General features: G+C 39.2%; 1 protein-coding gene across 4 annotated transcripts in view; it reads right to left on the minus strand.

Moving 5' to 3' along the window:
* Positions 1-27,235, minus strand: part of DMD (dystrophin) — a 158,536-nt gene that overhangs the window by 94,456 nt on the left and 36,845 nt on the right. For all 4 annotated transcript variants that reach the window (XM_008069948.1, XM_021718521.1, XM_008069946.1 and 1 more), the window contains exons 3-4: positions 17,052-17,126; positions 2,843-3,044 (exon numbers count right to left, since the gene is read on the minus strand). In XM_008069948.1, coding sequence (XP_008068139.1) covers positions 2,843-3,044; positions 17,052-17,126 — 277 coding nt within the window. The remainder of the gene's footprint in view (positions 1-2,842; positions 3,045-17,051; positions 17,127-27,235) is intronic.

Here is a 27,235-nt window from a genome sequence, read left to right on the forward strand (position 1 = left end):
TCTACATGAAATAAGAAAAAAGTATCCTTCCATTCACCTATAGCCACGTTGGTTTAAGTCAGTAAGTGGAAGAATTACAACTGTGTACTAAGCTAATTTTGGTTGCTGAAACAAATTGCCTACTTTGGTAATTGAAGCCAAAAATATTACCAGCAACTAACTGCTCTGCTCTCTTAAACACCCATTTAGATTTTCATCAGCCCTTTATTGAGAAGAAATTTAATAACTTCAATTCATATAATATATAATATAAATGTTTATCTTCATAAGAAAAAAATACTCTATTAGAGAGCTTTCAAATATATGCTCTAAAAGAAAAATGTGTATGTAATCTATTGGTATGTCAGTGCTTTAATATAGATATGCTTCACTTTAAATACAGAAAGCTGAAATAAAGCATTCCACCTAACAAGCTTATTTCATCCATGGAGGAAACAAACAAAAAATAAAAATAAAAAGTTTTCCATTTTGTAGAAAATGTCTTTCAATAGCTTTTCAGCTTCTAATTTTATTATGGAAAGCTACTGGACTTTAAATATTGGTTAAAAAAAAGAAAAAAAGAAAAAAATTAGAATAATTGGCCCATCTAACACTTTAAAATCACAAAGGATAGGTCCCAGTTGGGGTTGGTTTTGGTGAAAAATATGTTGTCAATTAGTATAATTTGTTAAATCCCTTGGTCAAAAATAAATCTTGGGCCCTAATGAATTAACAAAATTGCCATCATTGGAAGATTTTCTTCTTTTTTCTCAATTAAGAAAAGGTAAATCAAAGTTTACCAAATAAGCTTTATAATATTAACTAAAGTCTTTAAGAAATCAAAATTATCCCCAAGTAATTTTCAGGCAAGTAGAATGAAGCTATAGTTTCAGAATCCATTCACATGTCATCTGCAAAGAAAACAGTGCCGGCTGGGCGTGGTGGCTCAAGCCTGTAATCCCAGCACTTTCGGAGGCCAAGGCAAAGAGGATTGCCTGGTCCAGGGGTTCGAGACCAGCCTGGGTAACTTGGTGAGACCTTTTCTCTACAATAAAATGAAAAAATTAGCTGGACGTGGTAGCGCTTGCCTGTAGTTCCAGCTACTTGGAAGGCTGAGTTGGAAGGATCCAACCAGTAGGTGGAGGCTGCGGTGGCCATGAGTAGCGTGCCACTGCAAGCTAGCCAGGGTGACAGAGTGAGAATCCAACTCAAAAAAAAAAAAGAAAACAGTGCCAAAATAGATTTGAGGGGAGACTTGAATACAAACCCTTACCCAAACAAATGTAAATGTAATCCAAAATTCAAATCCAACATGTTTAAAGACTTGGTAGATAATTACTACAAATTTAAAAGTCAGGTTGTACTGAAATTTTAAAAAGTGATAGCTTATCAAAAGAAAAAAATAAGATGGAAAAAAGGTATATATTTTAATGAAGAAGCTAGCAGAAGTCTACAACAAAGGCAAGTAGCAGACTGGGTAAGGTGGCATAAACCTGTAATCCCAGCATTTTGGGAGACTGAGGTGAGAGATTCCCTGAGCGCAGGGGTTTGAGACCAGCCTGGGCAACTTGGTGAGACCTCATCTCTAAAATTAAATAAATAAATTAAAAATAAACTGGAGCCGGTCTCAGCATGTAATCCCGCGCCTTTGGGAGGCTGAGGTGAGTGGATTGCCTGAGCCCGCGGGTTCGAGACCTGCCTGGGCAGCGAGACCTCATCTCTACAATAAATCAAAAAATTAGCCGGGCGTGGTAGTGCATGACTGTAATTCCGGCTACTTGGAAGACTGAGGTGGAAGGATTGCCGGAGCCCAGCAAGGAGAGGCTGCGGTGGCTGGGAGCGGCCACTGCACTCCAGTCTGGGTGACCAAGTGAGACTCCAACTCCAAAAAAAAAAAAAGCTGGTCATTGTAGTGCATGCCGGTAGTTCCAGCTACTTGGAAGGCAGAGGAAAAAGAATCGCATGAGTCCAGCAGATGGAGGCTGCAGTGGCCGTGAGCGTGCCACTGCATTCCAGCCTGGGCGACAGAGTGAGACTCCAACTTAAAAAAAAAAAAGCAAGTGACAAAGTAGTTGATACACAACTGCTTTCAGAAAACCTTTCCAGATTTCTAAATGGGAATATGTTCTTGATGTGTGAAATGAGGCATGTATTGATTTTGAGGTCTAAGAAGAATTCAGTCAGTATCAAGACCAATTCCTTCTGCTCTATACTTCAATTGTCTTCATTAAGCTTAGAGCTGGGGATATCTCCTGTGTGCAATCCAAGAGAAATAAACAATTATTCTCTAAGAGAGAGTGATGAATGGAGGTGCCAAACTGAAACTTTGTAAAACCTTATTAAAAAACAAAACAAAACAAATCTTCCTTGGTTTGAGGGGCTGAGTTTGCTGCGTTAAAAGCTTGTTTTCATTTTATTTGTCTTATCAATTCATAATCTACAAAATTCTCTTAAGTATCAACTAAGATCACTGTGATTTGGTGACAGGTATGTAAGCATCTCCAGGAGCATGTACATCCATGGCTTCCAGTGAGAGGGAGTGACCCCCCGAAGTGCATGGAGGAATTCCAAAATATGTGGGCAAGAAAGAACCAATGGCTACATGTTGACTCGTTCTACTGTTTGAAAAACGAGTATCTCAGGGTTTTGTTTATTTTCTAATCTGAGAGCAATCTACTTTCTGGCTTTTACCTCCTAGCTTATCAAAATATTTTTCAAGTCATATAAATGCAGAAGTGATTCATCACAGGGACAGCATTAGGTCCACAGCTTCTGGGGCCCCGTTAGAATGCTAATTACACTGTCACCATTCTGTAAGCTAAGCCTTCTGTGACAGAGCCCAAAAAAACCTTGTCGTACTTACGTATCATAAACATTCAGCAGCCAGTTGAGACACATATCCACACAGAGAGGGACGTTGACCAAATTGTTGTGCTCTTGCTCCAGGCGATCATAAATAGTAGTCAAACAATTAATGATCTGCAGGATATCCATGGGCTGGTCATTTTGCTTGAGGTTGTGCTGGTCCAAGGCATCACATGCAGCTGACAGACTCAAGAGATCCACTGTAAAAACCACATAAAATCACAAATGATTCAAAGAGTAAAATCCTCCTTTCGTCATCCTTTCTTTTCCTTTGAGAATCCTGGTTAGGGCTATCTTATACCCTTTAGTAAACACCAAATTTAAACCCCACCCTTTTTTTTTTTAGAGTGCTTTGTTTTCCTCTCTCAGCTCTAAATTGATGAGTCTCACCAGTATTCAGGGTCTGAGACTGTTCTGAAATTTCATAGGCATTGGGAGAAGACAAGAGTGAAGGACAACTCTTATCCCTGAAGCAATGGGGAATATCTGAGAGTTAAGAGGACCTATTCTGTTCTACATGAACAGAGTCCATTTCCACCTGAATATTAAAAAAATAATGTTTTAGCAGAGATTTTAGTAGTATTAGAGAAGGTCTGTTAATCTGTATAGTTAGGGTTGTGTAAACTCTATTTCTAGCTATGCATTTATAATCATTAAGCGTGTTTCTCCCTGGAATATCAGTCATCTCAGCATCTCTCTGCTGCCTTAACATTAGGTGGAAAAAATAGTCTTCACTAAAATTTTCTGTAAGCAAACTAAAGTAACTACATAATCTATTCAGTTTTTAGACCTGAGGCTCATTTATTTCTCCTTACACATTGTATTTAACAATGTACTTTTCAAGTATTCTAAGAACTTTATAAGACTGAAAGAGGAAAATTCCTTTGATCTGAGATGATATTTAATCATATGCTGAAAGATAAAAATTTAACAAAAGTGAAACTTCAACCTTGTCCAACATCAGCAAATCACAAACTTTATTCCCAAGTGTCACGGAAAGATGCTTTTCTCTAAAGCCAATTTAGTAGCCAAATTAGAAATGCAACAACATTGCTTTTATAAACCTTAAACACCTAAACTCTGGTTGGAATTCTCAGTCTTTAAAGACAAGGAATCAATGTTCATTAAGTAAATCTTTCACACACCTAGGGGGAAGGGGCTATACAATTATCAATTCAGCTTCAGAAAAAAATAAATCATCCCACGCAGTAAACAGCTTTCCCAGTAATAAAGAAACACAAACTTAAGACTTTAGTGTATTTTACTAGTTATTCGTGGCTAGCTCTAATCAAACACTAAGAACAACACAAAAATAGTAGTTAATACCTATGTAGCACATGATTTAAAAAAGAAAGAAAGAAAGAAAAATGGAAGTTTCTCTGGAAGCATGAGTCCTTATGGTGAAAGCAGGATTGTTTTTCTTTTTGGTCTTTCATCCTACTTGAGTAAAGCTCTGTGTTCCTATCTACCAGTTTCCCTAAAATATCCTGGACTAGTGCCTCTCTGATGGAAGGAAAGCCCCCTCTCACTTCACTTTAAAATACTCTAAAAAGGCTGGGTGCGGTGGCTCATGCCTATAATCTCAGCACTTTGGGAGGCCAAGGTGAGCGGATTGCCTGAGCCCACGGGTTGGAGACCACCCTGGGCAACTTGGCAAGACCTCATCTCTACAATAAATCAGAAAATCAGCCGGCATGGTGGTGCATGCCGTTAGTTTCAGCTACTTGGTAGGGTGAGGCGGAAGGATCGTCAGAGCCCAGCTGGTTGAGGATGCGGTGGCCAGGAGCATGGCAGTGCATTCCAGTCTGGGTGACAGAGTCTGGGTGACAGAGTTTGACTCCAACTCAAAAAAAAAAAAAAAAAACTCCAAAGATAGAGAAGTGATCTCTTTTCATGGAAGCTGAAGTGACAGAGAGGAACATAATTTGGGAGACAGACTTGAGAAGGAGTCTGGTGGGGAAACAAATTGAAAAAATTAAATAAAGATAACAACTCAAGCAGGCAGGCAGCTGTGAGGAGGGCAAGGCCCAGTAGGGAGAGCATGGGAGGCTTGAGAGAGATCCAGGGACAAAGAACTTAAACTTTCACTCTCTCTTTCTTCTTTGTGTTTGACTTCCTCAGAGGGCACATTTTCAAGTACAAGTGGTGAGGAGACTTAGAAACACAGCACATTAGTTCCATTAATAGAGGAGAGGAACAGATTTCTTCCAAACACAAACATTTCCAATATGTTTCCTTATACATTGAAGAAAGCTATGGGTAGTTTGAAGTTTTTCTATTATTTTCTTTTTTGTTACTCTTTTGTAATCATTATAAATATTATGCTTCATATCCAAGGATACAAAAACTAAGAAGTGAGAATTTTTAGACTCACTTTTGTATTAAGAGTCTAATTTACCCAGGTGATAGAAACAAACAAAGAGCAAAATTGCATGAATTTCATTTGACTGGGTCTGCTCTTATCTCTGTACAGGTGAATGGGTAACACACAGAACAGAAAATTTGAAGTATAAATAGCTCCAGAGGGGAACAAAGCAATTGCTCTGAAATTACAGGAGCAGAAGATGACACAGTTAGGAGAGAATACTGTGCAGTGTGTTCTGCTAAAACTAGATGTGGTTAAACACAAGAACAATCCATCACGGAAGATTTTCCCAAAACAAACACATCAAACAGAATTCCACTTTCATGGAACAATTTTTAAAGACTTCTATTTAAGTATCAACAGCATATGATATGAACCTGGAAAGAGGTGAGAAAATCGAGAGGGACAATTTAATTGCCACACATCCATAAACTTCTCAAAAAGAATACACGAAGATTTTCTGATGAAACATTAGACATAATGGTTAGCTGTTTCTAGAAGTGTCAATAAGCAACCAGCAGACACAGTTTTGCGAAACTATTTTTTCCTCAAGCTAAAAATTTCCATTTAAAAAATATATATCCTTTAGCGCACTCACTAGGAAACATATTTTTAAAGCTATATAAAAACCCAAGAATTCCAATAGATCCTTTCCTTCAAAAATATTTTTACAGCAGCGCATGCTATAGGCTTTGAAGCCATTGAAGAATAGGGACCATTTTGTGGTGCCCTTCATGCATGAGGGCTGTGGGAGAGAGAGAGAGTCGGGAAAGGACAAAAATGACTAGTTCTCCAGGATCCTCTTTGCTAAGCAGAGAAAGCAGACAATGAGTAGGGAGGGAGGCCTTAAGCACAAGGGTCCCACTAATGGTTTCTGAGGCTCTGGTTGCGCCTACTCATCCTCTCAACCTCCTAGGTTCAAATGTTAACTCTATTCCTTTCTCTATATGCCACAATGAGGAGCTGAGATGCATTTTTTTTTGTCTTTTATAGAATCATAGACAGATACTTAGAGCTAGAAGTCCCTTTAAAATCATTTTGCCGGTTGAGCAAACTGAAACCAGAGATATGGAGACTTGCTCTGGGTGTTATGGCAGGATACCCAGATTTTCTTATTTCTCCTGGAGATACATACTGAAAGGTGAGAAGGTGGGTGGCAGAAGGTGTCCTTACTGACTTCACAGAAAAGGAAAACCCTTCTGCATTCCATACTAATGACGACAGTGGGAGAAAAGAGAAGCATCAAAAAGTTGATAGTGGTTAAAAAAAAAGTTCCATGGTGCTCATATAACCCCAACCTCAGCCTAAACATTCTATGTTGATATAAATAATTCTTTAACCTAGCTAGCACAGACATAGAAAGAAGAGAATAATGATGGAAGAACTGCTCTATGTTTGCATATTTTTCTTGCCTGGGCAGCAGAAGGTGCTTGTGGGAAGAGGAGACAATTGTTGATACCACATCATTCTACAGACAATTCACACTTAAGGCTGAAGGACTTTCCAAGCAAATCCATGCACAGCAATAAAGTCAGTGCACTTTGATGTAGTTAACAGTGCAGTGAGGATTAATCCCAGAGGGTTTGGAGTTGGCATAAGATGTTTTGCTAACATATCTACACAGCGCAGAGCCCTGGTCAAGGCAACGAAAAGAAGTGACTTTCTGTGTTGGTGCATAGCCATGGGTTTCAAGTTATCACAATTGTTTATTGCCAACAAGAATACCGACTATTTTTATTTTTATTTATTTTATTTATTTCTTATTTTGAGTTGGAGTCTCACTCTTTCGCCCAGACTGGAGTGCAGTGGCCGCTCCCGGCAATCCTTCTGCCTCAGCCTTCCAAGTAGCTGGAACTACAGGTGCGCGCTACCATGCCCGGCTAATTTTTGATTTATTAGAGATGAGGCCTCGCCAAGTTGCCCAGGCGGGTCTCGAACCCACGGGCTCAAGCAATCTACTCACCTCAGCCTCCCAAAAACGCGGGATTACAGGCTGAGCCACCAAGCCCGGCTTTAGTCTCAGTGAGACCTGCAAAGGCCACTGCATTTGGGGCTGGCTACATAGGGAGTATATACCTAGGTTACCAGCAGGTAAGAAACCCTGGCTAAAATTCCAATTTGTGCTCCTTGGTTTCCAAGGTGTTTTGTGCTCACATCAGTGACTTTTGATCCAGAGAAAATGCATCTTGGTGTGGCCCTTGCAGAGAGAGAGAGAGAGAGTAATTAGAGCTTATACCTGGCTGTTCTGGACCCTATGCTGTGAGGCAACCTGTGGCTGTGATGCATATCCTGGTTTTAATGGTGTTGGTATATTGCATCCTCTTCCTGCAATGAACTCAGCAATTGATCCCTGTTTAACTGCCACTGTCAGTGCAGCTAGTGTCAGAAGTGAGATTATTTAGAAGACCTCCCCCATCTTATTCTTAGCTAAAAAAATGACTAACACATTATTTATAAAAAAAAAAGATGATTCTAATAAAAGGAATAAAAGTGAACCTTGGTTGCTGGTCAACAAGCTACCTTTGGTTTGAAGGAGCACAGGTTTTGAAATTAGTTACTGATAATACAATACAGCTTTCTAGTGAAAGTGACAGAACCTGAACCAAAGGAGCTAACAAAATGAATTAGAAGGCAACTGCAAACTAATGGCTGCTAAAAGGTCAATTCCTTGGTTGAGTTAGCTAAAGCTAAAGTCAATTTAGAATCTTCTTCAGTTGATCATCACCCTTTCTCGCCTGCAGGTGGAGTTCCAACCAAAAAATATCACTTTTGATAAATGGGCTACACCTATGAGACCAATTACAATTAAAAGGATAATTCAAGTGGGGCATTTACACGTGTTCCCTATTTCGCTACAATTTTCTTTTTTGATGCCAGACCTGAACTGGGGCTACAATTAAGAATCTCAAAGGCTGGTAATATATTCCAAAACAAGATACTATGGCTATTAGCTGGAACTTAAGTGCAAAAATTCCACAAGGATCAATGGAATGGATTAATCCTTCCCTACACCTTGCTTAATTGGGGCTGTCACAAATATTCTGTCGATTGATAGGGCAGCCCCAATTCATTCTACTAATCCAATCTGATTAATTACCATTGGGAATTGACTAAAGGGAAAGCGCTGGCATGTCTTCTCTTGCTACCAGCTAAATGTGTACTAGCCCTGTGACTGAACCCCCAAATCACAGAGATATCTCTCAACTTATGATGGGTTTATATCCATCGTAAGCTGGGGGTTATAAACCCATCATTAAGCCGGGCTTGGTGGCTCAGCCTGTAATCCTGCGCTTTGGGAGGCTGAGGTGAGTGGAATGCCTGAGCCTGCAAGTTCGAGACCCGCCTGGTCCACTTGGCGAGACTTCATCTCTACAGTAAATCAAAAAAATAGCCAGGTGTGGTAGCATGCGCCCGTAGTTCCAGCTACTTGAAAGGCTGAGGCGGAAGGATCGCCGGAGCCCAGCAGGCCGAGGCTGCGGTGACCGGGAGCGGCCACTGCACTCCAGTCTGGGTGACAGCGTGAGACTCCAACTCAAAAAAAAGAAAGAAAAAAAACCCCCATCGTTAAGTTGAAAATATCATAAGTCAAAAATGCATTTAACTCACCTACCCTACAAAACAGCATAGCTTAGTCTAGCCTAGAACACTTCCATTAGCCAAGAGTTGAACAAAATGATCTGGCAACACAGTACACTGCACAGTATCGACTGTTTACCCTCTTAATCGTGTGGCTGACGGGGAGCTATGGCTCAGTACCCCTGCCCAGCATCACAAGGGAGTATCACACTGTATATCACCAGCCCAGGAAAAGATCCAATTTCAAATTTAGGCTGGGCTCAGCAGCTCAGCCTGTAATCCCAGCACTTTGGGAGGCTGAAGTGAGTGGATTGCCTGAGCCCACGGGTTTGAGACCAGCCCGGGCAACTTTGTGAGACCTCGTCTCTACAATTTAAAAAAAAAAAAAAAATAGCTGGGCATGGTAACACATGCCTGTAGTTCCGGTTACTTGGAAGGCTGAGGCAGAAGGATCACCAGAGCTCAGCAGGTCAATGCTGGGGGTGGCCGTGAATGTGCCACTGCACACCAGCCTGGGTGACAGAGTGAGACTCCAACTCAAAAAAAAATTCAAAATTTAGAAGTTCAATTTCTCCTGACTGCATAATGCTTTGCACCATTGTAAAGTCAAAGAATTATAATTATAAGCTGAACCTTTGTAAATTGGGGACCATCTGTATTTTGTTTGTGGTGAGAGGGTTTGGATTAAAATCGATATAGGAAAAAAGATGAGATTGTTGCAAAAGGGAAAAAAGCCAGCAAATAGATTTTTAAAAGGGGAAAATCTAGCATAATATTGGTGACTGGGAAGAGGCTTAAAATAATAGAATAATATGCTCTTTTAGCTGACACTCAGATGCCTCTTAGGGTGAAGGACTCTGCTAAAATCTCCTCCTCCTTGAAATGGTCAAGAAGTGAGTAGGTCAGTTGGCCAACACACTGGATGAAGAGATGAGAGTCCTGGCTATGACTAGTCTATGGAGCAATATTAATGTAGCTTTTGGTTAATATTAATTAATATGTCTTTTGGCTCTTGTTTCCCAGGATGTATCTGTGTTAGAAATTATCTTTTTTTAAAAAAATTTATTTTAAAAATGTGGGGTACAATTAATTCATGGTTAGGTATACAAATGTTCATTACGCAGGTACCCTTGTTGTTGAGGTGTGCCCCCTGCTTCCCCTGGCAGTTTCCCACTACTGCCAATCCCTTTCTTACAGTATTACAATAGCTGTTCAAGTTCTGCTTATGAGTGAGAACATATGATGTTTTGTTCTTTGTTTCTGTGATAGATCACTCAGTATTATAGAAATTATCTTTTGGGAATATTTACCCAGTCAAATCTGGAGAACAATTATTTATAACAATCCGAATAAACACTGCGTAGTCATTAATTGTGATGATGAAAATGTAAAGCATGTATTGGGTATGTGGTAGAAGGTTTACGTGCCGTATGTCTCATCTGTCATAATAATATGTATAAAAATAGCTATTTGCCCATTGCTGTGTGTGGAAAGTCTTAAGCATGTGAAGGGACAAGTGAGACCCTTGGATCATGGAGAAATAATTAAGTTTAATTTGGTGGGCCTACTTTCCTGAGATTGAACAGGTAGAAACTGATATAGATGGTTATAGAAATTCCTGTGACATACCCAAACCAAAGTTCACTTAGGAATGGCTATTATTTATATGACTTTAGCCTAGACAACACCATTTTTGTGTCTCAAGTTTATTTCCTAGTTATATTACAGATGTCATTTCTTTTTTGTTTGTTTTTTGCGTGTTTGTTTTTTATTGAGTCAGAGTCTCACTCTGTTGCTCAGGCTGGAGCGCAGTGACATGCTCACAGCCACCACAGCCTCAGCTTGCTGTGTTCAGGTGATCCTTCTGCCTCAGCCTTCCAAGTAGCTGGAACTACAGGCGTGCACTACCATGCCCAGCTTATTTTTTGATTTACTGTAGAGATGAGGTCTCATCAAGTTGCCCAGGCTTTTTTCAAACCCCGGAGCTCAGGCAATCCTCTCGCCTCGGCCTCCCAAAGTGCTGGGATTACAGGCTTAAGCCACTGCACTGGGCCACAGATGTCATTTCTTAATAACAGTATACTGGTGAATCAAAGAGCATGAAACCACTTGGAATAGAAGAAACTTGGGAGAATTAGGTGCTGGGCAGGAATTATCTTGTCAGGTAGAATTTGTTTTGAATGAGAAAAGGAAAACTGATAATCAAGGGTATCCAATTTTAGAAGAAAGGCTAGTAACTGGAGAATGGAATCAGTGATTACTGAAGGATGGAACATACTTCAGAATCATAACTGAGAGCCAATTATTTATTCCCTAGAGTGCAACTCATGGGTATTGAACAAAATTTAAACAGAACTACAGTATTTCCCCTTGGGGAAAGAGATGGTTCTTGTTATGCGATCTCTCTTTGGGGCATCAATACCTGTCAAATCATATAAACTGACAAAATTAGTTTGGCTATGTCCTCAAGATGTTTTTAATTCAGAAATAACACAGACATGGCCTTTCACATGGCATATGGAAAAAGATTTTTTGGTAGGGGAGGGGCTTGGTTATACTGACCTCCCGAGACCCCCTTCTGTGTAGGCAGCCTGTAGTTGTGGAACCAAATCCTAACTTCAATGCTGTTGTCCTCATGCAGCCTTTTCTGGCAGCAGACTGTAGATTTGTAAGCCATGTTATTTGTGAGTCCTGTGGGTCTTCTTTAGCTACTGAACCCTAATGCCACCCTTAGCACACTATCAAAAAGTGAGGTGCATTTACAGAGAAGGAAGCACATTTTTTACCTGGTTTGTCATGGGGAAGATGAATCCAAAAGCTGTGATTATTCAGACAACTTTGGGCTGTACCAAATCTCTATAATGTGTGCTTTAGTTGCAGAACAGAAGCAAATTGTTCTTTATTTCTTGTTGTTTGCAGAATATTTGTCACATTTATCAACTGCAGTATATTTAGCCCTATGGTTTGGGCTCTCTCCAGTCTACCACACACTAATAAACTAAATACTCTTGCTTTGTTAAGTGCATTTTTATTTCTACTCTTAGAAGTTGGCTATATTTTTAACTTTAGAAACCACATACCTATAGAATGTCATCAGAACTACAGCAGGAGAAAGAAAAAGCTTAGATTATCTTCTTCATAACTTTAAATGGGGTATCAGCCCTATGAACCAACGTATAAATCCTTCTTACTAACATTTTCTTTCTGTTTCTGTTTTTCTATTGAGTTTAATTTTCATTCACAATGTGTTGAGAGGCAATATGGAGTCATGCAACATTTAACTGATTACAAACTGGGGACATTATAGGCCAATGCTGATGCTTTCCACTTACATAGGGAATTATCTATAGTGGATAAAATTGTGTTATTCTGTTTTCTGTAATACTGAAATGTGGATAGAGAAGGGGAAAAAATAAGATCAAGTGCTTAATAGAGGTGGCAGTGCATATTTCCTAAGGCATCTGTAATTCAAACTCTTCCCTGGCATCAGGAAATCACTGCGATAACATCATTAATTTTCCTTAAAGTAAGAGTTAGTAGAAGCAGCCTTTGGTAGGAAAAGCTAGCCAAGGCAAGTTTTATTTGCCTTTGCCACAGACAATAGCTCTTTATCATGGTTTTGCAGGCACAGAAATGACAAAAGGCTGGAGCTACACCTAAGCAAATGCAAAATTAAGAGAAAATTCTTAAATCATCTAGTGAAAAGTTTGTAAGTAATGTGACCACACATATTTTCAATAATAAAAGGATTGGTGAACTCTTCATTCTATATTCTTACTATGCATGGCATCCTCCAAGCATTCTTGAGAATTCAGTACTTAATTTAGATAAATACACCTTAATTTCACCACACTTGACTTTTTTTTTCAAATATGGAAAAAGTCAATCTCAGAAAGAAAATGCTGAGAATTTCAAATCTGTTTAAAAGTGAAAAATTAAAGAAATCATTCTACACTTAGAACTTAATTTTACAGAGGAAAATCCCTCCCAAATTGGAATTCATTTATTAAAAAATTCTGTATTTATTCTTACATGTTTTCACTTCAGAGACTTTCAAAGTACTCCCTGTTTGATGTAATACACCTATTGAGACACTTTTTCCACTACTCAAAACAGTTTTTTTGGGGGTGAGACTGGCAGTTGAGGGAAACTGCCAGGGGAGGGAGGGGCACACCTCATCCACAAGGATAACTGCATGATGAACTTTTGTATACCTAACCCTGAATTGTACCCCACATCTTTAAAAGAAAGAAAGAAAAAAATCAGTTTTTGAACTCATCAATTTTGGTGGCGTTTAGTGCTTCTGCCATTTTTTGTTGCATCTCTTCCATATCAGCAAAATGTGTCCCTTTGAGGACTTTTTTCATCCGGACAAACAAACAAAAAAAGTCACTCAGTGTGAGAACGGGAGACTAGGGAGGGTGGAGTACAGGGGTAAAGCTGTTTTGGTCAAAAACTGCTGAAAACTCAGTGCAGTGTGAGCTGGTGCACTCGTAAATCACCCATCATGAGATGGGCAAACACGTTGAAAGAATCTAAAAAAAAAAATCACTGAAGCCAAATGCAGCCTCCCACAACACTAGCTGGTACACTGATGTTCCTAGAACACTTACCTAGCGGGAGAAGCCTGTACTACAAAGGGTCCTCCCTCCAAAAGATAATTCCAGGTTTTATATTATCACCTCAAATGGTCAAAATGTTTTATAATATCACATTTTCCCAATCTTTATCAGAAATGTTAACATAAATTGAAATGGCATATGATAAAACATATATAATTTTTCAAAACAGGAATATTGAATAATGCCTAATTCCAGGGCCAAAATTAATGCTCTAGACAGGCACAGTCATTATAAACTTTTCCATCCAGTCTATTTCTGGGCTTTTTCATAGTATGACCTGGAACAGCTGGTTACCTTTTTTAAACTTTTAGGATCTCATCGGAGTATTTTACAGCCCTCCCATAATAACCAGTTCCTAATTACTCTTTCATGAAAAAGAAAGCAGCACCCCAGGGATGGGGCAGGGGCTGGAGAAGAAAGAGAGGGGAAGATTTTCCCCATCCAGCCCCATAACTTTACCCCAAAATACTTTTTGCGAGTCATAGTATATTAACAGGTTCCCAAGGAAATCTTAGGACTAGGACTAGTCCACTTAAACTTGGCAGGTATATAGCTGGAAAAATGATAATTTCAGGCTACAAGATAGAAGGAAATGGAAGCCTCAATTTACCTTCATTCATGTATTCATTCCATAAAAACATATGGAAGCCTGCTCTGTACCAGGTTTTGTGCTAAGCATTGAAGATACCAAGATGAAGGGGAAATGCCTAGTCTCTCCTTCTAAACAAGTCTACTTCTAGGAGATTTCTTCTCCATCTCTGTGTAAGAAACATGTACTAAGTGACTCCTTGACCATCTTAGTGCTAGACTCTGCAGAACCGTTGGTCAAACCTCTTCATTCCTGAAGACTTGGCAGCCAGGGTTCATGGTCTTTCCTCGCCAGTTCTGGTCTCCCAGTTCCAGATGATTCCAACATTGGGCTGAGTGACTTGTGCATTATTCTAGCCTCTCAATTCTTTAACTTGTTATTTCATCTCCATGGAAATTCATGTCTACTCCACCTCTGCCACCTACTCAAATGGTCATATCCTACATCTAATCACCTAGAACTGTTTTCCACCTTTAAAATAATGTTCAGCTATGATTCTCTCTGACCACAACTCAACTTCTTGGCCTTTAGTCTCTTTACTATATCTGCTTCCCTGAACAGTTAGTCTCTTGATCCTCTATCTCCTAATCCCCAACTTCCACCTGAATTCATAGTGTCTCCTCCCCAATACAGACTTGACAGATATCACTTTAACCACTCATTATTATTATTATTATTATTAGAGAAAAGTTCTCGCCAAGTTGCCCGGACTGGTCTCGAACCTGCGAGCTCAGGCAATCCACTTGTCTCGACCTCCCAAAGTGCTGGGATTACAGGCTGAGCCACTGAGCCTGGCCTTTAACTACTCTTGTCCAAATCCCCACTTCTGTCCTGCTGTTCTCTGCCTACCCTGGGACAGAAGCATTCAGCTCCTGACTGCTGAGCGTACCTGGAAAAATACTGTACCCCCGCAGACTGGTGTTGCTGTAAAACACTCAGCTACCTCTGGATTTGTAATGCTGGTTCTCAACTCTGCCCTCTCTCTTGTTCTCCACAAAGATAAGCCCAACCTCAACTTTATCACCTTCTGCTGTTAACTGCATCACAGGGACTCTCCTTCAACTTCACATAGAAAATAGAAGCCTTGAAATGGACATCCCTCACCATCCTGCTACCAGGTCTCTTAGTTACCTGGGTCTGCACAGATCTTTCCCTGGACTCTACCCATTACATGGAAGACAGGTCTCTATTCCCTCTCTTGGACTCTGGATCACCTGCCCAAATCCTCTGAGAATTCACATTTTTTATCATCACCTTTTGAGCCAATAACTTTAATCTTACCTTATCTTCTTCTCAAATTTTATAAATATACTCAAATCTCTCTGTCTCTCTCTGTCTCTCTGTTTATCTCTTTCTCTCTTTCTGTGTGTGTGTGTGTGTGTGTGTGTGTGTGTGTGTGTGTGTGTGTACACAGACACACAGGTGTCCCTCAGTATACACTGAAGATTGGATCCAGGATCGCCCACATATACCAAAAATCCATGCATACTCATGTCCCTGCAGAACTTGCATATACAAAAATTCAGCCCTTCATATACTTGGGTTTCACATCCCACAAATACTGTATTTTCTGTGGGCATTTGATTGAAAAAAAATCACATATAAGTGAATCTGAGCAGTTCCAACCTGTGTTGCTCAAGGGTCAACTGAAAAAAAGTCATAACGATTTTTCAGTCAACAATGGACTGCATATACGACAGCGGTTTCATCATAATATCACAAAATATCATATTTTCACTGCATCTTTCCCATGGCACACTGCAGCATTGTACTCCTGGGCTCAAGCAATTTTTCCACCTCAGCCTTCCAAGTAGCCAGGACTATAGGCATGCACCACCATGTCTAGCTAATTTATTTAAAAAAATTTTTTTTTGTAGAGATAGGGGCCTCGCTATGTTGCCCAGCTGGCCTCAAATTCTGGGCCTCAAATGATCCTCCCACATTGGCCTCCCAAAGCACTGGAATTACAGGCATGAGCCACTACATCTGGTATCACTGTACCTTTTCTACATTTAGCTACAAAAATACTTAGCACTGTGTTACAACTACCTACTGTATTCAGTACAGTAACAAGCTGTACAGATTTGTAGTCTAGGAGCAATAAGCTATATCATATAGCCTAGGTATGTAGTAGGCTATGGCTTCCAAGTGTATGAAAGCACATTCTATGATGTTTGCACAATGATCACCTAAGGACACATTTCTCAGCAGTATCCCCGTTATTAAACAATGCATGACTGTATATCTCCATTAACTTCTCAGCCCTCTCCAGCTAGCTACTGCCCTACATTCTTCCCCTTCACAACTAAATTTCTCCAAGAACTGTCCATGCCATTCCTACATCCCCACTTTTAATCCACTTTTGAACTTACTGCACCACCTCCACTGTGCTTTTACAATCTCACTGAAGCTACTAAAGAGTTCCTTGTTGCTAAATCCAATGGACACTTTCCCCAACTTCAACCTGACATCCTAGCAACATCTGACTCTGGTGATAGGTCCCCTCTTTCTTCCCATACAGTATGTGACACTATAAGCTCTCAGAATTTTATTTCTCCCTTATTAGCCATTCCTTTGTAGTCTACTTTGTAGGCTGTTCATCCTCTCCTAAATAAATCTTTCCTTCTCACGCTACAAGCTCTCAGAGCCATCTCTTCCTCTCCACAGTTACAGTGGGCTTTGATTTAAGTAAGGTAGTCACAGTCATCAAATACTAAATACACTTTGAAAAGATAATAAAAACAAAGGTAGACTAGGAAGAGATGATGCAAGTTTCACAATGGTAATTATGGATGCCAATGACATTCGTTGAAAAATAAAAATTATCAATATCAATTCAACATCAGTAGCTAAAGATTGGTGACAGGAATGATTCTGAACAATATAACAAAACAATCTAGGCAAACAAGAGGCCAAAGATACTTTAAAGAATGAATTTTATGTTGCAAAATGATTTGGGACAGCTATTTCTCCCTTCTCCAAGTGAACATATCCCAACTCATTATTTAAGCAAAGAAAAAACTATCAAGATCTTCAAGTACTGGTTAATACTTACAGCAAAGGGCCTTCTGCAGTCTTCGAAGTTTCATGGCAGTCCTATAAGCTGAGAACCTGACATTATTCAGGTCAGCTGAAGAAAAAGAGAAGAAACAAAGATCATTAGTTATTTCATCAGAAAGCACAGAAAAAAACACAATGATCTGCCAACAACTACAACAACCACAAAAATAGGCTAGAAAAAAATAATTGTATCTATGCTCCAAGCTTTGGAGAGTGAAATTCTGTCAATGTGGGGGAAAAAAAAGAAAATTCCATTTGCCTTTTGACAATCAGGAAGGCTAAGTTCTGTGAAGAACTACAGCGACACAGCCTGGGGACATTCATATAGTCTTTGTCCTCAAGAGGGACAAAAGGATAGGCATTTTTTTTTCTAGACCATAATCTGAATCTACTGTAGTGAATCTTTGTTGCATAAGATTAAAGAGAACAAGAAATACATTATTGAAATAGCTATAAGAACTTAGACAATCTAGAGGCAATATAACTTTTTTCTGGTTATAAAAGTTATACATGCCCATGGTGGAAAACTGACATATTAAAAAATGTGGTGGCTCATGCCTGGGTGACAGAGTGACCCCGACTCAAAAAATATATATGGCTGGGCAGGGTGGCTCATGCCTGTTATCCCAGCACTGTAGGTGGCTGAGGTGGGAGGATTGCTTGAGCCCCGGAGTCTGAGACCAGCCTAGGCTATGAGACCTTTTGTCTACAAAAAATTTTAAAAAAATTATCTGAGTGTGGTATGGTGTGGTGCACACCTGTAGTCTCAGCTACTCAGGAGAATGAGGTGGAAGGATCACCTGAGCCCAAGGAGGTAGAGATTGCAGTGAAACATGATCATGCCACCACACTCCAGCCTGGGCAACAAAGTAAGATCTCAACTCAAAAAAAATACATAAAATCAAGTAAACAAGTCATCCATACTTCCATAAACTAAAAGTAGGCACTGCTACAATTTTGAGTATTTACCCAACATATATGTGTGTGTGTTTATGTATGAGATGCATTTTAAAATATAGTTGTGATTAAAATAAACATTTGACTTTATATTCTAAGGTATAATCTCATTCTAATATTCAGCACAGAGTAGCAATTCAACAACTTATACTACTGTGGTTACTGTAGTCACCTGTCTATCAAGCCCTGACTCACATCACCTAGCAGGAAATTATATTTAGATATGTCCTTACTCAAGTCTGTGCAAGCCTGGATAGACACTGGTTATATTTCTTTTCTAGTGTTTCTGTGTATATATGTTTCAGGAGCCCAACTCCAAAAAGCACCTTAAAGGCAAGAACCCTGTCACCTGCTTCTGTCATATTTTCTAGCAATATAATATATAACAGCTCTCTGGAAAAGCAGGTTTCATACAGCTTGAGGACTGAGTGGTCAACTGAATAAATCAATGAATAAAAGAATTAAAGAAAGAACGATCATACTGACAAACATGACTAACTGTCATAATCACATGGTACCCAAAGAACCAATCCTAATGAGGTATTAGGAAAGGGCCATAATGTCATCAATATTCAAGACACTGAGGTCAACATTTTTAGCTTTATGACCTTTAAAGAGACCAAACCTAAAAGACCAAATTTAAATTAGGGGAAAGAAAATGCCTGTAGTTTACTTTAAACTATTCAGCATAAAAATTTTTAAATGACTGGCAATACCAAATGTTGGTAAGGATACGGAGAAACTGAAACTCTCATATACTACTTGTGGGAATGTAAAGTAGTATGACAATTTTGGAGTCAATTTAGCAGTTTCTGATGAAATTAAACACATATCTATATTATGACCCAAATATTCCATTCCTAGATATTTACCCCAAATAAACAAAAACATATGTCCACAAAAAGATGTGTACATGAATGTCCACAGCAGTCTTATTCATAATAGCCAAAAACTGGAAACAAACCAATAGGGTAATGGATAAACAAACTGGTCCGGTCATTCAATGGGATACTACTTTGCAACAAAAGGAACTAACTGCTGATAATGCAACCATGTGAAATGATCTGAAAAGCATTAAGCTAGGTGAAAGAAGCCAGGCACAAAACAGTACATACTATTTGATTCCATTTATGTGAAATTCTGGAACAGGCAAAATGTAGCTATAGTGACAGATGGTAACCTGCGGTAGGGTGGGGGTGGGTAACTGACCACAAAGAAACATATGGGTATTTTCTAGGTGATTGAAATGTCATATATCCTGATTGGTGTGGTGTCTACACAAGTATATACATTTGTTAAAGCTCAACTATACACTTAGAAGAATGGAAGCATTTTATAGTGTTTAAATGATGCCTTAATAAAGTATACTTTAAGAGTCTTTAAAAACCTTCACATGGACAGTACAATATGATGTATGTGTGTGTTAGCTTAAGTTACACTGTAGAGGCGGTCAGTTGTCTTAATCAGGAACGTACACTCCAGGGGTGGTTGGCTAGCAATTAATCAAAAAGCCACACTCCAGAGGCGGCCACTGTAAATGATTCAGTTATATTTAGCTCCTATTACTCCAGGGGTTTCATTAATTATCCTAATTAATGTTAGACGGGCTTGCCTTGGTGATTTTAGTGGTTTGTAAAATATAAGGATTGTTGAAAAAGTTTTAGAAACATTCCACGCCTTTACATTAACAGGGTTTAAGAAGAATCTAGTAGGCCCTCTATCTTTAGAAGTGGTGCCCTAGGCTGGATTCCAAAATGTCCAGCTATGGTTCATTGGATTCTTGGTTGCCTGAATTCAATTAGATGGTTGACAGAATCCTGCTATATACTACAACGGTTCTCAAACTTGAGCAAACATCAGAATCACCTGGAGAGTTTGTTTAAAAATACAAATAACCCAGGTCCCAGCCCCAGGTTTTCTAATTGAGTAGGTCTGGGGAGGGAGGGAATCTAAATTTCTAACAAGTTTCCAGGTGATGCTGATGCTGTTGGATCAGGGACCACACTTTGAGAACCACTGGAATAGAGGAAAAGTGGCCCTTGTAGCTGTGAGCCTCTTACATGTCACACCGAGCACTCAAGAAGACAGAGCTGTGACTTTACTATGCCTCTGGTACAGGCTGTAAGATTGTTTTGTGCCCAGTGGCCCAATGTTCATATCTTAGAACTTGTTTTGAGACTTGCTTTCATGATAACCTGGCAGTCAAGATGTGGATAAGAAGGCAACCCTTGTCTACATATAACCACAAGTGGCTGCCAACACCTATTAAAGAGGACCTGTGTAGGTTTTTGTTAGCCGAAGTGTGATTCGAGAACCAAAAGGGTTGGCATCTATTTGAAGCATTTTTAGAAATATAGAATCTCAGGCCCCACCCAGATGTATGTATCAAAATCAGATTTTACTAAGATCTCCAGGTGATTTATATGGGTATTCAAGTACAAGCAAGTCTTTAATTGTACATTTCAATTACATTTCTTGTTCCTTATCATCAAGTATAAATTCTGTACAAAAACCTATGTTGCCTTCTGTTTTTCTTGCCATCTTTCTATATTTTGTTTTGTGGGTTTTTAGGAGATTATTTAAAACTACTATTAGACCAAAAACTCACCTCTGGGCTATATATATTTGTGAATTTCCTGTTAATGACAAACACCAACAAAAGGAATTTAATAAATTATAAGTGTCTGAGAGTGTCTTGAAAAGTTACGTATACTGGTTCCTTCTCAAAGTGAATTAACTTTTCCCTGGATGTGTCCCCTGGTGAATAGAACTTGATTTATCTAGGTTTCTGATTGTCCTTCATTCTCTCTCCCCCAAGAATTGTGGTTCTACTTTTGTGTCTTTTTTCTAGTCATCATTGCCTATCTTTTTGGATGATCTCAGCCAACTCATGGTATGAGTTGTCTTGTGGCATTAATCCATCCACGTGAAACCAATTCCCATCCCCCCTCCAGATTGATGCAACACCATTCACCAGTACCATCAAATGTTTCCTATACTTACTAGTATTGAGTTCCTTCACACACACTAATCATTGAGTCTGTCTCTTTACAAAATAAGCAATGCAGAGACATGAAAATGTACTTTTGTTCAAATACAGATCCATTTTTCTTTAACACCAGCCTGTAGCAGATTCCAAGGGATAAGCCTCCAACCCCAAATTTTCTTTCATTCATTTATTTATAAAAAAGTATTGAGCACAAGCTCTGTGCCAATCAAACATCTTGGTAGGAGATACTAGCACATGTTTTCTCTTTATTTTCCCCCTTTCTTTCTAATACTCCTTTTCAACTATCTCTCAACTCACTGGCCCAGTAGTTTCCTCCTATCTTCCTTTTTTCATAAAACTAAGATCCCTCTCTTATGACCCCCATTCAACTCCCCTTTCCAATTTTCCTGGTTCTGTTCAGAATTCAAGATCAAATGGTCTAAATGAGGTCAGATGTTCCATCCAAATCTCACAGTTCATATCAAGAACTGGCAAATTCCACGAGTTAGAGATTCAAGTGGGAGAGGCAAGGATGATCTGATTCTTTTGGGGCATTAATCATTATGGAAGAGTAACAGGTATATTAACATCTGGAAAATTCCTGCTCAAGCAGTGCTCTCAGTTTTTCTAAAGCAGTTCAAATTGTCCTCCCTTCTAAATCCTTCTAACTATGACACATTTTGCCACTAGTGAATCCTCCCTGACACCCTTTCAGTCTACCTCTAACCCACTGCAGAGACAAAGTCTTCTGCCACCATTTTTCTCAAACAGTGATTCAGGACTACCAGAAGAAAGTAGCAAGAGAAATGTTTAGTTTCCACCCCAATGCTGCAGAAGTCTTACAAATTTATATCCAGTAACCATCAGTGAACTGCAACGGAGTTCTGGTATTCTAAAAAGTCCTACTCAAGAGAGTTAACTGCTTGTGTTGTTTGATTCTGCATGTGTTGCTAAGAATATGCAGCACCACTCCCTCTGACTTACAGCTGGAAGAGATAAGTCTCTGCCTTGTGAAAGTGTGTAGGATGTACATAGAAACCCCAAGATGAGATACAGCTGTGAACAATGACATTGTGCCGGGCTGAGCTTGAGATGACTGTGTAGCTAAAGCATGCATGCAGTTTAATAAAGCTAAAACCCCTCCCCCTCATTCTGGTGCCCCATGAGAGGCTGGCCTCCACTTTCCCTGGGAGCTGACTCCAGGACTCTGGTCCAAGTTGTAATGAGCTCACTAGCTCTCACAGCCGGAACTCAAGAAGAGTGAGACTACCCAAGAAACGAGTTATACCATGTTTCCATGGCAGCTGGTAGAAAGCGTACTTCAGAAGGATAAAAATGCTGAACTGTACATTCCTCTTCATAACTTGTATTCTTTTATACAGACCTCATTCTAGCCTAAAAATAGAGAAATCTAGAAACTTAAGGAACAAGGGCAAATTATCAAACCATCTACCTTTTGAATAGCCCATTCATCTTTTATTTTTAAGCATGAGACAAGAAATAGGCTTTTTTTGGTCCCTTTATTTAGTCTATGAATTTTTCCTGACTTTGGTAAATATTTCTATTTTATGACTTTTATTTTCACTCTGTGGAAGATAGTAATAGAAAATGGCAAATTTACCAGAAAAGAGGAACAACTGCTCGACTTAGAGTCACAGATCTACACATGCTGAACATGCTTTTGCAAGAAATCATGAAAGACACCTCAGCATTTTAAAATCATGGAAAAATTCTGAGGATAATATAGAAAGAAAGAAGCCCCTTCACTTCAATTTTACAGCTGGTTTCTGGTTTTTAATAATACTGCAGAAATCGTGCTATCTCTATCTAAACTGAGGTCTAGAATTTAAAATAAGGAGTGTTTCAGTTCACTTTTTCAATGGCTTATGGAGACTTTTTTGGAAAGGCCCAAAGCTTCAGTATGCTTATCTATTAGGTAGAAAAAATAATAATTACCTCATAAACTCAATGAGTGGAAAGAATTATATGGCCAAAGATTATTCCAACAGATAAATTGGTGTTGTGGCCTTTGTTTCTTCCTACCAACTCTATTTCTCAGAAGAAATCTAATCCAAGTCTCCCAGGTAATCATGAGTAAAAACTAAAATTTAGAGCACATATGATTTTTTTGGTACAGTTTCAAATTCAGTGCTTGGCATACAATGTACACTAAACTATTACTGTTTGTCTATTCTAACAATTTTCCAAATTTTCCCAAGGAGCCAAAACAAGGCAGTCTCCCCTCACATCCCTTCTATTATAGAAAGATGGCATATTTTAAAATATAATAATATGTCTCCAATTCCCCAGCCTTACTCTTCATAGAGAGTTCTAATGGATCTTTCACATGACAAGTATTATTCGCTCCAGCTCAAACTTACTAGAACAGACAAGAACCATGGGTCTTAATGAGGCTTGAGATAAATTCCAAGTCTGTCTTGAAAGCAAATTAAGCCAAGATGTCCAGGCTTTAGAAGTTTAGAATTATTCGGAGCTTTTCAAAAGCAGACAAGAAATTTTGGAACATATCTTTAAAGAATTAGCCTAGAGAAGAGGAACATGAACACATCAGGCTTGGCCTATCATTTTTTAGATATATTTGAGGCCTTTTAAAATCTAAACTCATTAAAACCTCATCATCAACACAGAGCTTTATTTAAATGAGGGAAAAATAAACCCACACACAAACAGGAATTATGCATTCATACTTGCACGAACTACAGAAAGCCCAGTCTGTGAATTTATAATTACTATTCAGTTATGTTTCCAGATGTGAAATGGTATTACTTGTTTGCCACCAGTGGCTTTCTAAAATTCCTCTAAAAAATGAAGAAGCAATAAAACATCCAGAATGGCACAAATGTGCACAATTCAGAATTGAGGAAGAAAGAAAGAGGTTATTAATTAAAAAAATATTGAGAAGTTCAACTGTGAAATAAGAGATAGCACAAAATCCTGGCTGTGGATTAAGGACTTTTTGGCTCCTTCCTCCTGCTTGGCCTTCCTCAGCAGAATCTCACTACTTCTTAGCAACGCCCTAATAGTGGAAGAGTTGAAATTCAAATTAGTTTTGGTCATTGTTAGTTGTTCTGGTAAAAGATTTGTTGAGAAAGCAGCTTCTGTAACAAATGGCCAATATACAGTTTTGGGGGAAACTGTGTATCTTAAGTACCATTTCTGGGGCCTGGATTCTCCAGCAGATAATGGAAAGCTGACTCTACATGAACACTTTTACTCAAGCTTCACATGAGGAAGGACCTGGACTCTAATTCATAAAACTTTATTCTATATAAAAGATATCATTCATAAGGGTTATGGGTGGATGGATGACTTCCTCTTCTTCTTTTTTTCTTTTTTTGAGTTAGGGTCTAACTTTGTTACCCAGAGTGAAGTGCAGTGGCACGATCATGGTTCACTGTGCCACCACACATGGCCAATTTTTTTATTCTTTTGTAGGGACACGATCTGGCTACATTTCCTAGGCTGGTCTCAAACTCTTGAATTAAAGCAATCCTCTTGCCTTGGCCTACCAAAGTGCTGGGATTACAGGTGTGAGTCACTGTGCCCCGCCTGGATGTCTTCTAAAAAGCTATACAGCAGTTTTACCTAAAGAGTCTTTTAAATATATTTAAGGTCAGGCTTGGTGGCTCAGCCTATGATCCCAGTGCTTTGGGAGACCGAGGTGAGTGGATTGCCTGAGCCTGCAGGTTCGAGACCTGCCCGGGAAACTTGGCGAGACCTCATCTCTACAATAAATCAAAAATTAGCCAGGCACGGTAGCGCGTGCCTGTAGTTCCAGCTACTTAGAAGGCTGAGGCAGAAGGATCGCCGGAGCCCAGCACTGTATTTTAAATACATTTAAAATAATACCAATGATACATATTTAAATGTACTTTAAATATAAATATATAAATACATTTGATCTACATATATATTAAATACATATTTAAAACTTACTAATGATGAATACTAATAATAATAATGACTAACAGATGCAAGGATTATAGCTAGATGTCTTGTTAAATGCTATAAAGCAGTGTTACATAGTCTTTAAAAAATCATTAGTATTAATTTAAATATATCTATTTACATATAAATAAAAATAGAAGATAAAAATATTTATATATTGTTTAACCATACTTAAAATAATATAAATTCTATCCATTTAAATTATAGATTTTTAATATACATTTATATTTAAACATATATTTGAAACAATACTAATGGTTTTTAAAGACTGTAGGTAAAACTTTTATAGTGCTTTAAAAGACATCCATCTACCCATACGTTTTCATACATTCTTTCAATACTTAGTGAGCATGTACTATGTGCCAAGCACCATGCTAAGTACATGGAATACACTGTTAGCCAAAATAAATATCTGCCCTCTTGGAGTCTGCAGTCCAGTGAAGATAGATAGATAGTGATCAAATAGTTACATGTATTGTGGTAAATGGTGAAGGAACACACAGCAAATAATGAGACTGTATACATAGGGAAACACAGGTCAGAAAGACTTCTCAGAGAAAGTGATGTTGAAGTGAAGACCGGAAGGATGATGGGAGCTAACCAGGTGAAGAGTGGCAAGAGCACAGCAGGGTAACAGATAGGCATGTATAAAAAACAGCTCTGAAGCAGAGAAGAACATGGGCCTTGAGGAATCCTAAGAAGGTCAATATTGCTGAAATCTCGGAGAAAAAGGAGGAAAAGTGAACCCAGTTGAGGCCTGACAGGTAGACAGGCAGAGGCCCATATCAGGGCCCAGCAGCACATCATATGCAAGACGTAGGGTCTTGGAGTTCCTGGTTAAACACAGCAGATGGAGCAGACTCATTTGTCTCTTCTTATTCCTGAAACTCTGCTAGGACGGCAGAAAAGGAATTGAAAATGATGTTAACCCCAAAGAAGAAAAACAAAACTATACAGGAGATGAGAACAGTTCAGAGTTCCAATATCTTGGAAGCTTAAAAAATGATCTGGTGGTAACCAGTTTAGGAGACCAGAGAAAGTCCAAACTAAATTAATGTGGCAGGGAGACAAGGAGATTGGGGCAAAGAGTAGGAAGCAATAACAAGAAGCATGCTAACTTGTGCAGCCAAAAAGTTTCATAAACCAAAGGCTCCAGGTTCCTCTGAAGGTTGAAATGTGAATGAAAAATACAAGGATTGGTTGAATAGCTTGAGAGCCCTAAATACCTCCCCACCTTGCCAAGCATTCCAGCCACCTGCTGCTTCTTCCTAACAGAAGGCTGGAGATTTGATCTCAGAAGAAGTTTCACCAGTTGCCAGGGGATATCAAGCACAATGAAGTTTGGTGGTGGGTGGGAGAAAGCACTAAAAATAGGGAGATTAAGTGCCAAGTCAGCATACTGAAAGAAAGCAAATCCTTAATTTCATTTCCTACTCCTGAATTCCATATTCAGTCTTCCATTTTCTCTTCTGTTAACTCATTAACAAAGCTCTTCTGGCTGGGTATAGTGGCTCACACTTGTAATCCCAGCACTTTAGGAGGCCAAGGCAGGAGGATTGCTTGAGCCCAGGAATCTGAGATCAGCCTAGGCAACATAGCCAGAACTCATCTCTATAAAAAAAAAGAATCCAAAAATTAGCCAGGTATGATGGCATACACTTGTAATCCCAGCTACTTGGGAAGCTGAGGCTGTAAGATCACCTGAACCCAGAGGTCAAGACTGCAATGAGGCGTGATCATGCCACTGCACTCCAGCTTGGTGACAGAGTGACACCCCAACTCAAAAAAAACAGCTCTTCTACCTAAGAACTTCCTTATTTGCCATCCTTAACTCCAGTAAGAACTTAAACTTCAGCAAGGCATCCAGTTATTAAATTGGTCCTCAGGCTGGGCACAGTGGCTCAAACCTGTAATCTCAGCACCTTGGGAGCCCTAAGCAAGAGTATTGCCTGAGTCCAGGGGGTTCAGACCAGCCTGGGCAACTTGGTGAAAACTCATCTCTATGATAAATAAAAAATTAGCCAGGTGTGGTGGCACATGCCTGTACTTCCAGTCACTTGGAAGGCTGAAATGGAAGGATCGCCTGACCCCAGCAGGTCAAGGCTGCGGTGGCAGTGAGCTTGCCACTACACTCCAGCCTGGGCGACAGAGTGAGACTCCTACTCGAAAGAAAAAAAAAATCGGTCCTCAATTTCTTTTTTTTCTTTTTTTTGAGTTGGAGTCTCACTCTGTCACCCAGAATGGAGTGTAGTGGCTGGTCCCCG

The sequence above is a fragment of the Carlito syrichta genome, unplaced genomic scaffold, assembly GCF_000164805.1.
Source record: "Carlito syrichta isolate Samal-C Ts95f unplaced genomic scaffold, Tarsius_syrichta-2.0.1 Scaffold312570, whole genome shotgun sequence".
NCBI classification, from domain to species: Eukaryota; Metazoa; Chordata; class Mammalia; order Primates; family Tarsiidae; genus Carlito; species Carlito syrichta.